Source organism: Sturnira hondurensis, unplaced genomic scaffold (genome assembly GCF_014824575.4).
Source record: "Sturnira hondurensis isolate 20B ecotype Veracruz unplaced genomic scaffold, ASM1482457v3 Scaffold0006505, whole genome shotgun sequence".
NCBI lineage: Eukaryota > Metazoa > Chordata > Mammalia > Chiroptera > Phyllostomidae > Sturnira > Sturnira hondurensis.
The window spans coordinates 1,690,458-1,706,533 of NW_028079136.1; the positions used below are offsets into that span (position 1 = coordinate 1,690,458).

General features: G+C 44.1%; 1 protein-coding gene across 16 annotated transcripts in view; it reads left to right on the forward strand.

The window, feature by feature from the left end:
- The window catches only part of SOX6 (SRY-box transcription factor 6), a 600,742-nt gene extending 586,176 nt beyond the window's left edge, over positions 1-14,566 (forward strand). For all 16 annotated transcript variants that reach the window (XM_037049998.1, XM_037049997.1, XM_037050000.1 and 13 more), the window contains one exon: positions 7,880-14,566. In XM_037049998.1, coding sequence (XP_036905893.1) covers positions 7,880-8,183 — 304 coding nt within the window. In that variant the 3' untranslated portion in view covers positions 8,184-14,566. The remainder of the gene's footprint in view (positions 1-7,879) is intronic.
- The last annotated feature ends 1,510 nt before the right edge of the window (positions 14,567-16,076 follow it).

Consider the following 16,076-nt stretch of genomic DNA (forward strand, 5'->3'; position numbering starts at 1 on the left):
TGCATTCATAGACTCTGATAACCTAGAAAGGGTCTCAGGAGTCACATTGTTCAAGCAGCCAGCCATTGCAGGAGCCCTCTCTAAGTTGAGCCCAGGCTCTTCACCACTTGCCAAGAGAGCTGATCTCTTTGTGAAATGTCTTCTGATGCTAGAAAGTTCTTTTCTCCTAACTGAGCCTAAATATGCCTTTTTGCTACTTTGTAGGTTGGTTTTAATCCCTTTCTTTGGTCTCTTCTGGAACAAATCTCTTCCTTATTTGTAAACACAACCATTCAAGCATCTAAAGATGGTTATATTCACATCTCTTCTTTACCACCTTCTCTGCCATATATGTAGTCTCATTACTTGTTTTCTTTTCTGTGAAAGGTTAGCCAGCTTCTTTCATTTGTTTTTCTTCTCACTCACTAGTTCATTCACTCATTCATTCACTCAGTAAGTCAGTCATTCCATGGATTCAACAGATTTTATTGGGGTTCCTGTATTCCTGGCTTTGTCTAAGATCTGGAGCTATGGTAGTGAAAAATTCCCATCCTCGTGAAACTTTTATTTTAGTGGGAGAAGTCAGGCAATCAACAAGTGAATAAATAAATATTCAATAGTAATTAGAACAAGGTAAAGTAGGAAAGGAGGTATGGAGTTTTAGAGGATGGAGTGTAATTCTAATTAATTAGTTAACTAATTTAAATATATTTTATTGATTATGCTATTATAATTGTCCCATTTCCTTCCTTCACTCCCCTCCACCCTGCACACCCCCTCCCACCTACATTCCCTCCTTTAGTTCACGTCCATGGTTCGTACATGTAAGTTCTTTCACTTCTACATTTCCTATACTATTCTTAACTTCCCCTGTCTATTTTCTACCCACTATTTATGCTACTTATTCTCTGTACCTTTCCCCCTCTCTCCTCCTCCCACTCCCCTGTTGATAACCCTCCATGTAATCTACATTTCTGTGTTTCTGTTCCTGTTCTAGTTGTTTGCTTAGTTTGCTTTTGTTTTTGTTTTAGGTGTGGTTGTTAATGATTGTGAGTTTGCTGTCATCTTACTGTTCATATTTTTTATCTTCTTTTTCTTAGATAAGTCCCTTTCACATTTCATATAATAAGGGCTTGGTGATGATGAACTCCTTGAACTTGACCTTATCTGGGAAGCACTTTATCTGCCATTCTAAATGGTAGCTTTGCTGGGTAGAGTAATCTTGGATGTAGGTACTTGCCTTTCATGACTTGGACTACTTCTTTCCAGCCACTTCTTGCCTGTAAGGTCTCTTTTGAGAAATCAATTGACAGTCTGATGGGAACTCCTTTGTAGGTAACCGTCTCCTTTTCTCTTGCTGTTTCTAAGATTCTCACCTCAATTTTAACCAAGTAATTGCATTACTTGAGTAATGTAATTATGATGTGCCTTGGTGTGTTCCTCCTTGGGTCCACCTTCTTTGGGACTCCCTGAGCTTCCTGGACTTCCTGGAAGTCTATTTCCTTTGCCAGATTGGGGAAGTTCTCCTCTATTATTTGTTCAAATAAGTTTTCCACTTGTTGCTCTTCTTTTTCTCCTTCTGGTGCCCTTATAATTCAGATGTTGGAACACTTAAAGATGTCCTGGAGGTTCCTAAGCCTCTCTTCACTTTTTTGAATTCTTCTTTCTTCCTTCTGGTCCATACCATTGATTAGAGACCTGGTTTCCTTCCCATCACTATTGGTTCCCTGTACATTTTCCTTTATTTCACTTAGTGTAGCCTTCATTTCTTCATCTAATTTGTGACCAAATTTAACCAATTCTGCAAGCATCCTGATGACCAGTGTTTTGAACTGTGCATCAGATTGGGGCTATTTCTTCATCGCTTAATTGTATTTTTTTTTCTGTAGCTTTGATCTGTTCTTTCATTTGGGCCATTTTGTTTGTCTTGATGCGCCTGTTATGTATGAGGGGCAGAGCCTTAGGTGTTCACCTGGGCAGGGCAACCACATTGCTGTGTTGTGACACTGTTTGTGGGGGAGGGTTCCAAGAGGGAACAGTGGTGCTTGCTCCATTCTCTGCTGAATTTCAGTCACTTCCCCCACTTTCCCCAAGCAAACTGGGACCTTCTGGTGGTGACTCCCATGTGGGTGGGCTTGTGTACATTCTAGGACCCTGTGGGTCTCGCCAATGAACTCTCCTGTGAGGCTGGGAATTTCTCCTGGCACTTCAACCCCAACAGGTGTTTTCAGTAAGTGGTTTGAGGCTTTATTTCCCTGCATTTGGGCCCTGGGTTGTGCAGTTTGTCCCGTTCCCCATTTGTTCCTCCCGGTTTATCTGCATGCGCATGTGGGACCGCCCAGTCCTCAATCCTCTACCTCGCTGGGTCTGCCAGCCACTGCTTTGCTGGCTAGCTGCAGCCTTGCATGGCCCACTCCGCAAGCTACCACCTCACTGGGTCCACCAGCTGCCACTTTGCCAAGACCTCTCTCCACCAGCCACCGCCTCCACCTCTCCTGCTGGTCTGGATGAATGTTTCTTCTTTAAGTCCTTGGTTGTCAGACATCCATACAGTCAATTTTCTGTCAGTTCTGGTTGATTTTTGTTTTTAAATTGTTGTTGTCCTTTTCTTGGTTGTGCAAAGAGGCATAGTGTGTCTACCTAAGCCTCCACCTTGGCCAGAAGTGGAGTATAATTTTAGAAACAGCAGCTATAGAAAACCTCACTGAGCAAATAAAACTTAAACAAAGACTGAGGAGGTTGAGGGAGGAAGCCATACAGTTATCTGAGAGAAGAACTGGGCAGAAAGAACAGCAATTATGAAGGTTTTGAGGAAAGGTTGTGATTGGCTTATTTAGAAATTATGAGGCCAGAGTGATAGGACCAGAATGAGGAGGTAAGAAGAGTATATCTGTTATTACTTCAGAGGTTAGAGGAGCCCAAAATGTGAAAGGACTTTTTGTCCATTGTGAAGATACTTAATTTGACTTTGAGTGAGATGGAAAGACACTGAAGGGTTATACACATAGAAGAACTGTGATCTGACTCAGCTTTCAAAACAATCACTCCACCTCCTGTGTCTGAAGACACAGTAGTGTTGTGTCTGAAGGGGCCATGGCCTGAAATGGCCAGGTTCTTACAACAAACCAGATTAGACTTGATGGTGGCTTGGACCAGGTTTGTAGGGGTGGAGGTGGTAAGAAGCAGAGAGAATCTGAATATTTTACTGAGAGTGGACCAGTAAGATTTGCTGATGAGTTGGATATAAGGTTTGAGAGAAATATACCAAAGGTTGTCCCAAGCAACCAGAAGACTGAAGTAACCATTCACCAAGATCACAAAGGCCATTAATGGAGCAGATATATAGAATAATGATCAGGAGTTCAGTCTTGCATCTGTAAGGCTGAGGTGGCATTTGGATATCCAAATCAAAGAAGTTTTATATATGAGTCTGGAATTTAGGAATGTAGTGTTTACTGTAGATGTATTTGAGAGTTGTCAGCACACATATAATATTTAAAACTACAGAAGTGGACCAGATCACCAAGGAAATTAATTTAGATAGAGAAGAGGTGAAAGGACCGAGTCATTGGTACTTCAGGGTTCAGATGCCAGGGAGAGGAGGAGGAGGCGTCGAAGTGACTTAGAGCAGCCAATGAGACAGGGAGAAGACTAGGAGAGTGCGGTATCTTGGAAGACAAGTGAACAAAGTATTTCAGTAAGGAGAAAAGTGATCTACTGTATCAAATGCAGCTCATGACATAGGTCAAGTGAGGTGAGGGCCAAGAATGGACTTCTGAATTTAACAATGTGATCGTTGGTGTGTGACCTTTCCAAGCTCTGTCTCAGTGAAATGTTGGGAGTGATTAAAGTTGGCTTAAGAAAGAATTGAGTAGGAGAAATGGAAAGAGTGAATATATGTAATCCTTCAAAGACTTTTGCTTTGAAGGAGAGAGAGAAATAGCGTAGTAGCAGGTAGGGGTCTGAGTCAAGAAAGAATGTTAGTTGCTTTTTCATTTTAAAGCAGGACCGATTAGGGCATGTTTATGTGCTACTAGGAATGATCCAGGAAAGAGGAAAAATTGATAATGCAGATGGGAGAGGGACTTGCTGGAAAGAGGCCCTCATTAAGTAAGAGCAGACAGACTCAGTGCACAAACAAAGGTATTGGTCTTACACTGGGTTATCAATCAATTCAAAATATAGGAAGGCAGGCAGAAAATTAGGAGTACAGACAGCGGTGGAAGATAAATGTGATGGTGGGAGCTTGTGAAAAGTGTCTTCTGGTCCTGGCCAGGTGGATCAGCTGGTTGGGGTGTCATCCCATACAACAACAACAAAAAAATGTTGTGCCTTCAGTCCCCAGTCAGGGCGTGTACAGAAGAGGGGTGGGCGGGCAGCCATTTGGTGTTCTCTCTCACATCAGCATTATCGACGTTCCTCTCTCTCTCTCTATCCCTCCTCACCCCCAATCCCTTTCTCCCTAAAATCAATAAACATTTCCTCAGGTGAGAATTTAAAAAAAGTTTCTTTTGAGTACTTCTAATTTCTCCATGAAATGGGAAGCTAAGTCATCAACTGAGAGTGAGGATTGTGGGAGAGAGGCTGAGAACGTATGAAACAATTATCTAGCAGAACAGAAGAAGGAGTGGTCAAGGAAAGAGTGCAGTGTGATGGCTGAACAGCCCCAGAGGTCAATTTCAAGTTCATACTCATAAACTTGCAGAGACCTGTAAGCATGGCATTGTGCTTTATGCAGACAAATTTCACTATGTGGAAGTCGTCACAGAGTAGGCAGAGAATTAAGAGTTTTGCCACGTAAGAGTGTGGAGAGTACCTATGAGAGAGTGATTAACTACAGAATTTATATTGGGTGAAGAGTAAGTGAGGACATGGGGAGGGAGAGGAGCAGTGTAAGTTGGTTGAAGGGTTAAGGAATTGTAGATCCTTGGTGGGGGCAAGTGGGAGAATTGCTGAACTGTGGATTAGAGAGCAGAAAGTAGAACGATGTGGTGGTCAGAGTAGGATGTTTGAAACTGAGATTAAGGAGAGGTTGCCGTTGCAAATGCCAGAGTCAGCTGCATGACAAGGGAGTGAACAATTGATACAGAGAGGGGGCCAGACCTTCACAGTGGAGAGTCGGTGAGAGACTGAGATAGCAAGGCATCAGAATGATCCTCTATGTGGATAGTGAGTCATTGAGAATTAGGCAGGAGTGATGTTGGAGAGAGAGCAATAGTGAGCCAGGAGCTAACATCTCTAAGGAATGAGAGGGCATGCGTGGCCAGGCACGAAGTAGTAGGTAGGTCCATGGGTGACATAGTCTGGTACCATTCAGCCCCCCAGGCTTTTGAATATCACACGTGTCTCATGCAGGAAATAAGGTGTACAGCTGTTTTGTTTGTCTATGGTTCGTTTTTAGTGTTCCATCACCAACTGAATGTCCAAATACTGTTAAACACATGAAACCTAGTTTTAAAAGGTTTGATTCTGACTCAGCTTGTTCAGTATTTTCTGGTGGTGTGAACTTGCCTCTCTTGCCCCCGGCTTGATATCCAGGAGAGAATCTGTAACCAGGAAGGGCTCGGCTCCTGGCTGTGGTGTATGTGGAGCCTGGGACAAACAACTTAAATTATCTGGAACTTAACTGGTCACTGCATCTGTAGAAGAGTAGAAGTACTATTTATCTCTCAGGATTATTGTGAAGATTGAACATGGATAATGTGAAAGCAGCCAAGCATTGTCCCCAGCACATCGTCAGAGCGCAATTCAAATTTTATTTAACAGAGCTAAAATCTAGATATTTTGAGTTAAAATTACTGCAAAAATGACCATCTATTCTTTGTGATTAAAAAAAGTCCTGTGTGAAAAGTCCTGTGTGAAAAGTCCTGTACTATTTGATAGCTTGCGTATTGTGTGTAGACTTTATATCATAGATTAGCTCATCCAGTTGAGAAACCTGTAAAATGGGTTACTACTGCAGCAAAAGATTTTACTTTACCCTCATTATGTGATTAAAGCAAAAATATTTTATTGCAATTATCCAAATTCAGTAAAATGTTTAATGAGGCATTCACTGCCTTGGGCAGGTTAGCATGAAATTTAATTTGCATTAATTTGCCCAAAACTTAGGAAGCGGAAATGCACTGTGTTTAGAATTGGGTTCTGTGAGAAGGAGGCCACTATTTATAGGCTGTTTCTACACACAGACTGAGATCCGTAGATCATCTTTCCCTTAGGGGGTCAAAAAGTCACCATGAGTATCACAGAGAATGGACCCCTGCCAGGTGCTTAGTGCAGTGGGTCTCAGGAATTTGCGTAGATAGAGGGGGCGGGGCCTCTGTGTGCGGAATATCTATAAAGGGCGGAGTGATGTTGAATCCAGGGCCACGAGGCCTTATTTTCTTCACCTGGAAAGTGGGCATAACCATACCTTGAGGGTTTGCCATATTAATTGAATGAGGTGATATGTATGAAAATATTTTGTGTAGTACGTTAGGCGAAGGTAGGTGTTCATTAACATGGCTGCTAGTGAGTGAAAAGTTTGGTAAAGATGACATCGGCGGGCATCTCACAGAGCAGTTCTAGGCCGTCGTCGTCCTTTCTCCTCCCCGGGGGATGGAAAGTGTGCAGGCCTTTTTCAGAAAATTATGCTCCTTCAGGACATGTTGAAGAACAGCTGGTAACCTCACCAATTCTTCATCAGTTCAGGGCATTTTCCTCTCAGACTGAGGTGGATAGAAAACTTCACTGAAAATGTAGGGGATCAGTAAGAATCATTTAAGTGCTGGGCTGACCTAAAGCCATCAGTGTTAGAAAGTGAAAGGACCTTCCAAGGCTCCCCTGACTCCAACCTTTATAAATATATGGAAACAGAGCCTCAGAAAAGATGGTCACAATGACATTTTGAAATAAGCTTAAATTATAATTATTTTCCATAAATACTGAGAACACTTGGTGACCATTGCACTCATGAGAATATTGTTTCAGTCACAGTTTCTGAGCTAGGTAGCAGGTCTTCAATTCTTTTGACCAGTTATAATGACTCAAGGGAAGTTGAGAGACATATAGCCATATCTCCCTGCGAAGGGAGAGGCGGTCTTCATAAAGGGTCTGGTGACTGTAATTGAACTAGAGCAGCACTGTGATGGAGTGATCTGTGGTGAGCAGGCCTTGGCCGATGCCGGGACAGAGGAGGAGGTGATGGTTGTGTATTATTCTGCTGAGAGGCAGTGCTCTCACGCTCTTCCCATCTGACTCCCTCCGCCTCAGCTCAGAGTCTCAGGAAGAATGATGTCCGAGATGATCCTTCCTTAACTGGGAAAACAGAGCTCCTTCGAGGAGCTTCTTCCTTACCAGTTCTGCCCCGGAAGTGAATAGACACTGCATGGGCACTAAATACACGCTTTGTTATATCTGACTCTCTGGGACCTACCAGATCCTTTCTCATCTTGGTCTTTCCTCTGCGCAGTTCTCAGACCAAGGTGCAGACACAGCCCTGCTTCAGTCTTATTAGAATATGCCTCATGTTACCAGTCTATTTCTTTCTAATGTTCTGGGAGAATCTTCCAAAAGCACCTCACATGTAACATTATGGAATTAACTACAACATTTGTTCTAAGTGCCAAGTGTTATCCAAGCTTTGCCAAACGTGCAGTGTTACAATAACCCCGCTTTCATGTTGCAAAACCATCAATGAATTGCTCCGTGATATTGCATAACTCCCAACCATAGCATCGGGGAGGATTGCAGGACTCCTCCAGGGAACACCTTTGTCACATTTTGCCATTTGTTTCAAATGTCAAACAGCGCCCCCCTTGGGAATGTGTGGGGGATGAATCTCGATGCCACTTGGAAGAATATATATGTATATAGATATTTCCTCCTGTTTTATTTTATTTTATTTTTTAAATCTATATAGGCAACAGCCTCAGATTCCAATCACCACAGGAACAGGTGTTGTGTATCCCGGTGCTATTACTATGGCAACTACCACACCATCACCTCAGATGACATCCGACTGCTCCAGCACGTCCGCCAGCCCGGAGCCCAGCCTCCCGGTCATCCAGAGCACTTACGGTATGAAGACAGATGGCGGAAGCCTAGCTGGAAATGAAATGATTAATGGAGAGGATGAGATGGAAATGTATGATGACTACGAAGATGATCCCAAATCAGACTATAGCAGTGAAAACGAAGCCCCGGAAGCTGTCAGTGCCAACTGAGGAGTGTTTGTTTGCTGAATTAAAGTACTCTGACATTTCACCTCCCCTCCCCCAACAAAAAGTTCTTCATGAAGAGCCCGCATGCATTTGTGGCTCCACAGTTACATCAGCAGAATGGTCTTAATTGTTTTGTAAAGTGTGAGGCAGATTAAGTTTTCCCTGATTTTTCATGAACTTGAGTTTTTTGTCGTTATTGTTATTGTTGTTGTTGTTTTTTTTAATTTAGGTGAAGACATATTAAATATGAGACACCAGGACTTGAAAACTTATCTCAACCCATAGCTGTCTTACAAGTCTTATATTTTTGTCTTACTTTTTTTTTCTTTTGGATGTTGATAAAGGTTTAAGTTACTGTTTTAGATGGGGTTAAACATTCTCACTCAGGTATGCTGTGCCGGCCTACAGGTTGTGAATGTGTTTTTATTCTGAATTACTTTAGAAAACAACTGAGGATTTCATGTTGTGAAACAGAACAAGTCCACGGCGTGTGCAGCTGCATGTAGAGCATATTCGAAAGGCCTCGGAATTCTGTGTTTCCATGTGTAGAGTTCAACTTTGAATGTGCCAAACGTTCTCATCACTTTTGAATCTTAATATTTTGAAAGTCTTAAAGGAGACACTGCAAAGTCTTAGACAATCTTTGGCATCTTAAAATAAAATAGCAAAGCATACATTTTTTTTCCAGAAAATGGTAAAGTACTCAGGAATCTGGAGACAAGATATTGTACGGAACGAACAAGGTTGCCACAGTGCACGTACCCAATCGTGTTTGCCTCGACGTGCCATCAGCGTGCGGTGCCGGATGGCGTTCGCACACCAGAGCGGTCACCACACCAGACACCGACAAGGTGGTCCTCTCTGCCTGAGACCACCTCTCACTACATCCATTATCCCTTTGCCTTTAACCCTGACATTCAGTCTTAACACATTTTCTCTTAAATAATTTATTCATTCCAGAATGTCAAGGGTCCACTTGCTATTTATTAAAAAAAATTGTTGGTGGCATTAATTTAATAATTTTTGTTTTTCACCATCCTTCCCCAAAGAACCCTTCAGCCCTTTTCACCTCCTTTTCCTGCTAGATACAAAAGATGTACATAGTGATTTTACGTCCCCAGAGCATCTGGAAGCATTTCTGAAACAAGGTACTATTAAATATGACATTGTTGTGTTTATACGTGAGTGTGTATCTGGCTGCAGGGCTGTGTGTTCGGATACAGGTGCAGAATCTTAATCTTCAACAGCTATGCCTCTGAGATTTGCCATGACCTCGAATCTTTGGCCAGAATTTCCCCCTATGTCAGCCCAGCAGCAAGTGGAAGGATTTAGCTTGGGGGCATTTCTCCTGAAGGCCACTCAGCAGCAAGGGTCAAGGGTGGCAACTTCCGGGCAGGAGAGTCCCACAGCCAAACCTAAAGCCCAAGGCTGTGGACCACAGAGGAGGCTACAGGGATGCTGTCATTGGCTAGCACATATACACTGAGCTGCCCTTCCCGTCTGGCACATCTAGGGAGTTCTTTGCAAAATCCGCAGGATGCAAGAAGCCACATGACAGCCCCAAAGACAAGACAGAGGCTGATAGTCATGATGCATCCGGAGAATGAGAGAAAAACGTAGGGAAGGAGAAGGAGGGGGAGTGAATTCCCTAGGGGGGATGTTCCTACTGTCAACTCTGGGGAACAGATCACTCCCGGGGCAGCAGACAAGTCCCTCTGGCTCACACCCTCTGTCGGTGGCCATGTTGGGGGCAGGCCTCCCCGTGAACAAGATCAATGGCGCTTGTTACACGGGGATTTTCTGGAAATGTGCTGATGGGCTGGGAGGCAGCGAGATCCGCATCTCCTAACCACAGGGAGCTCGGCCATGCCATTTTGACCTTCCTGAAACCAGAACTGATTGCCTACAGGTGGGCGGGGCAGGGGCTCACCCAGAGTGGTTCAGTGGCAAATGTCAGTGCATGGGCAGTTCACCTCACGGGACAACCCAGATCTGATCACCAGAACGTAGGAACGGCCCCATCATATTTCTTGAGCCATTTTGTCACTTGGAAGAAAATAGTATACCTTCATATTTATTTAAAGAGTGTTCAAGGCCATATCTAATAGCAACAAATAGGTCTAGGCAAGATATTACTGGCTATGTCATTAGCTGGGAATGCTCTCTATAAGCTGACTAAGGTACTGATAGGAATGTTTTGTTCTTAATATTGGTTGGGGATTGGAACTTTGTTTTTGTACATTTATTTCAAATGAGGGGGAGGTCATTTTTCTCAAAACATGAGTATTTATTATTATGGTCTTACTGATTTCTTTTGAATATGTGCCCCTCCTCCTGAGTTCATTCTCATGGTTTTTTCCTCACCCTCTTTGACTTTGGCCTTCACCCTCTCCCACTCCTTTTTTCTTTTGTTGCTTAGGTAGAGTGCTGTACGGCTAGCATTGTATTGTATGTAATTAATTTTGCACAAGGGCAAACATTTAGAATAGCAAGTTAATTTTGTTTGTTTTATGACCATGCCAAAATAATATTCTGGGCTGGTGGAGAACAAAGGACTGTTCTTTAGGACTGAAACTTGATTTCACTTGTAGTAAAGACAAAACAAAACAAAAAAACAACAAAAACACACACACTCACAGATGTTGTTTCGTAAGTGTTATAAGCACTGGATATAAATGGTATTTTTTATCACTTCTGACTAATGTGAAACTGTTGTACGAAAAACTACATGAACAAAAGTCATCTGTTTCGACTCGTGTGGGCTTGCCTCACAGTTGCCGGATTTGAGTCATTTTTATGTCTTGTTATTTCATTTATTTATGCAAAATACATGTGTGTATGAACACTTTGTTTTAGCTCCGGCTCTGCCTCAGTACTGGGGTTCAGGTACTTCTAGCCATGTTCTCAGAAATGAAAGGCTGTTCAGGAACGATCTGGTTGTAAACGTCCCTTTCGCTGGGTCAAACGGTGATGTTGTATTTGAATCTAAATTCTGCGCACAGGCAGTGTATTCTATTTATTAGCCAAGTGTGGCTCTAAATATCTTTGGGAGTTAAGAATGACAATCACAGGGATCACTTCCTTTTGTTTGTAGCGGGGCTTAAACAAAGTTTTTATGACTTTACCATCTCATTTTAGATTTTTCTAATTGTGTAAATGTAACATAGAAATAGAATTTATTTTTGGTTCATGAATGCTTAGTGAGATATAAGTTATGTATTTCCTTTTTGTTCTCTATCCGTATGTGTCAGTCCAGACTAGAAGTTGACGCACCACTGCACCTCGTGGGGGTGGTGACGCACCCGCCATGGGAGACAGCGGCGCTGCTCCTGGAGCTGGGGCCGCAATGCCCCCCCTCGAGTTCTTGTGCAGTCGGAACCCGCTGTCCACAGGCCCAGACTCCGACGTTCTTTCTGAGAGAAAGTCAGTGAATCGAGCACACCACATGCCCAGTGCAGCTGGGAGAGTCCATTTGCTTTGTGAATCCACATACATTATATAAGATCATTCTGTGACCGTTTAATAGCAAGAAGCATGAATGTTGCAATGAAAGCAAAAATCTGCCTCTGAGATTGGCCATTAACAAAAGTCCCACCATGCCAATTAGATTAAAAACTCTTAATACACTTCTTTCAGTGCTTTTTTATTTTGTAGTATCTTCAAATCAAAGGTAAAAATTATCTCTATTTCAATAAAGAACTTGCAGAATTAGGATTTTGCCATTAGAACAGGGCCACTGACAGACAATCCCATCCTAAAAATGGACCACAAGGAAGAGGAAGAAAGGAGTGAAGGAAAGAGAGAAAGAGAAAGAAAGAAAGAAAAGAAAGAAAGAGGCAAAGGGAGAGAAAGAAAGTCAATCTGTGGACAGAACAGCCAGGCAAGCAGTCTCTCTATTTCCCTGGCAGACACGATGCAGCATCTTTTCCAGGAAGGTACGAGAGCTCTGTTGTTTTCATAGCTCAACCTGTTAGGAGCACATCAGTTTGCTTTACTTGGTATTTGATACTCCCCAGCCTTGTCCTCAGGCTTGATTTGATTTGCCAGGGTCCTGACACGGACTCCCAGGCCAAGTTCTAAATTCAGGTGTGGACTCACAGTGCTATTGAGCTTGTCAAATTCTGGCCTTCTCCGAACATTAGCCCCACTGGGGCCTGGGTGTTTGAAAAGGGTGTGATCTCTCTAGGGCTGAAATTCAAGGCTTCTTTCTTTTCCTTACGAAGCCAGGCTGCTGCTTTGGAGCACACCCCCCGGAGCCAGGAGGACAGGCACTAGCTGAAAGCAGGAATTGTTTTGAGGAAGTCTGCCCACCCCCAGTAGGAAGGCACCCCGGTCACTTGAACACCACAGCAGAGGCTGCTTATCTCAGTTTACTGATTTTCCAAACAGGTGACCTCTACCTACTCATTAGGGAAAGGAAAAAGAATCACTTAGTAGTTGTAAATCATATGAGAAGTCCTGTACCAAGTGCCAACAACTGCAAACAATGCAGCTAGAGGAATGTATTGGAATTATTACTGGGTCTTCCTTTGTTATGAGAAAATGACAAAATGGTTGCTGTAACCTTGCCTGGTTTTGGACACGTTTGTCTAAGGACTGAGTTGGCACTTCAGCTCACTTCTCAACGTATAATAATGTTGTATGACCTCATTTGTCCTTTTACAGAAGCACTTGCATCGTTTCTTTAAGTCATTTGCCCCTGACATGTTTTCTTCTTTAATAAACAGCTTCTCTGTTACTCCTGCCGATTATGTTCTCTTTCCGATGCCCTATGCTATTGAGTGTAACCCTCTGCTGAGATCATTGAAAACACTGACATGCAAACACACATTTCCTTTTCATCCAGATCCCATCTTTTCCTTTGGGGACAGACTGCTTTCCCAAAGCTCATGAACTGAGTATTCGAAATGCTGGTATCTCGGGGGTGGGGCTAGAGATGGGTGGAGGAGGGGCAGGCAGGTGACCGTGCAGATACTCTTGTAATTGGGTGTTCCTGGCACTCTGAAAGCTCGAAGGCAACTCAGTGACATATCTTGTGCAGTAGCTTCTTATTCCTGAAGAACCACAAACATAAAGTGAGGTCTCAGTGCTGGTGCTCTTGGAGTATGGGGAATGTGCAAATATTTAACTGTTTTGTGTGCTGCACATCGCAGATCTGCTCATGTGCATTCTCCGTTTGTCTTCCTGTGTCATATGTGTTTTTGCTTTTTTTGAAAGTGCAGTCTCTATTGTACCCTTCTCCAGCTTGTAGCAAGTTAGAATGCTTAGCGTTTATGTTCATGCATTATTGTATTTGCCATGTAAAATTTTTATTACCTTAGACAAGCTTATAAGCTGTTACTACATAACTTATCTTACTGTAACTCTTTTATTTCCCAACATTGTAATTTGTGATGTATATTGTGAGATTGTATTCTATGTTAATTTAATCAGCACAATTCACTGACATGCTGGACTGACATGCTGGCTGCTGTTTCAAAGTGTAAAGTTTGTGTAGGGCTGTTGGGACGACTGCAACTCGGTTGTCAAGGTACCGCGCTTGCCTCCTCCAGCAGCGCTGCGGGTGCGGTGTGGCCCCTGCGGCGCCCAGGGCGTTGGATGCGCCCTTGGGCAAATCCTAACTGCAGATTTCCTTTGTAGAAATTCTATGTATAGTGCAGGTACCTACTTGGCCCATGGCTGGTAACTATTTGGGCAATTAGAAAAAACAAAAACCATAAAAACTAGTGTCTATTGCTGCTTTGAATATGTTTGAAAGTCTGAAAATGTAAATAGTTTATCAAAAAAAAAATCTTGTACAGTCCAGTGTAAAGTTTTTAAATGACCTGAAGGGTTGCCATCACACACCTTTCTCACACTCTCCTCTTGTAATGGAAAAAAAAAAAGTTCGCTAAGGATTAAAGAAGTGGGGAAAGCAAAGAATCTCCTCAAATTTAAAGGAATGAATCATTGTTCTTAGCTTTGTCACATACTCCAACTTCCTGGATTTCGCTGTGCAGTTTGAGGTGAGACAAAACTCAGCATGGAGTACTCTTGCAGTGGGACCTTCCGCGTCTCCTCGCCCCTCCCCCGCCTCATAATTAAGGGAAAAGACAAGATTGAAAGACACACTGTCTTTACCTGTCTTGGTGTATGTTGGCACCTTAGCTACTTTTTTTTTCCTTTTTGCACAAGGTGCTTTCCTGATATGTCAAACATGCCATCTTCGGGTGATAATGTAAATGCCGTGACGGGGCCGAGGCCCCTCAGGGGAGTGTCTATAAGAACTGCCTATTTATGCTCATTTACCTCAAGACTGTCCTCTCTACCCTTAATCTAGTTGTCATCACTCCATCTTTTGTACTGCTGTTGACACTTACAAATTAAAGATAAATTTTGTTTTATGACCTCTGTGTCTGGCCTTGTCTGTGCCCTGCAGACGGTTCCCAACCTGGAGCGCAGCAGGCCCATGGCTTGGCTCCCCTCTCGCTGCGGGAGCCCCTGGGCCGCCCTGCTCCCTGCGCTCGCCACCTCCTGGCTGGGAGGAAGGCCTCCCTCGGGGAGCCTCTGGCCCCTCAGCCTGGAGAGCCTGGTCTGCTCTTCTCGCTGCAGAACACACACGGCTGCCGCAGGAAATGCTATGGAATTAGATGGTGGGAACCGCAGCCAAGGTGGATTTTTGTCAAGAGGTGAGAAAGGATGTCACTCCCTATTTGCCTGACTCCGTCGTGAGAGTGAACGAGTTTGTAAAAGCTCAGAGCATCCGGGGCTATGAATGAATCTCAAGGGCCCACCTCTCATCCGACACCAAGTCTACAAGCCTAGCAGCCAAGAGTAGGAAACGCCAGGCTTCTGGAACCTTTGCCTCCACTGTGGTTGGGCGTGGCTGACTGATTTCTCAGTTGCTTCTGCCTCAGAGAAGGAGAGCTCCCATCCCATTGGCCAGCCGGGAGCTGGTCCCGGAGCAAAATGATGTCAGCTTTTAGGAGTGTCAGGGATGCAGGTCGGGGCAGTGGGCTGAAGGGAGCCAGGCCCATAAATGAGGCTTTCCAGTCCAGCCCAGGGGTTAGTGACCAGCACCTGGAGAGTGAAACAAAGCAAAGAGTGCGGGGGAGGGAGGGGGTGCTGACCCAGCAACACCTTTTTTGCTATTTCTTATGAAAAAATGCCTCATTAGAGAAAGAAAAGCCAAGGACTTCTGGAACTTTATCAGTCAAATTGTAAGTTTGATGCAAGCTGTCCCTAAGTGCTGGAGGCCTGGCATTCCAGGATCCTCCGTGTGACCTGTGGGCTTCTCCCCCACCCCAGCCCTCCGCCCCACCACCACCCCTACCCTGCAGTGGGCTTTTAAAAGCCCAGGTACACATAGGGCATAGCTTTGGAGTCACAGCATGCCAGCTCCGCCATTTGCCAGCTGTGCGACCTTCCCCAGGTAATTCCTCTGAGTGTCGTCCTCTGTACAATGGGGTCATGATCCCCACCCCTCAGGGTTACTTGGGGAATTCCATGAAATGGCGTGTGTGAAACACGTAGCAGCAGGCCTGAGCACTTGGCACAGGTATGGAGCCTGCTACCTCTGATCAGAGATTGTGCCTGAGCTGGGGGAAGAGTTGGCATCTCCCGCCGAGCAGAGGGAGGGACTTGGGTGAGGCCCTAGTTCAAAACCTGGTCACACATATGATTTGGCCAACCTTCCTCTGAGCTGGGCTCTCTCTTTCCTGTTTATTCCCATCACCGCCTTTGGTCTTGTCTCTACAACACGGAGCTGAGCTGTCCCCTCTCTCTTTTCCTTTCCTGAAGCCTGGCTTTCCATAGCTGACTAGAAATTATCCAAACTTCCTACCAGCCTCGTGCTCCACTGTGCCCTTAACGTGTCCTCAAGTGCTCAGTGCTTCCCTCAGCCTGCCGGCCTGTCCA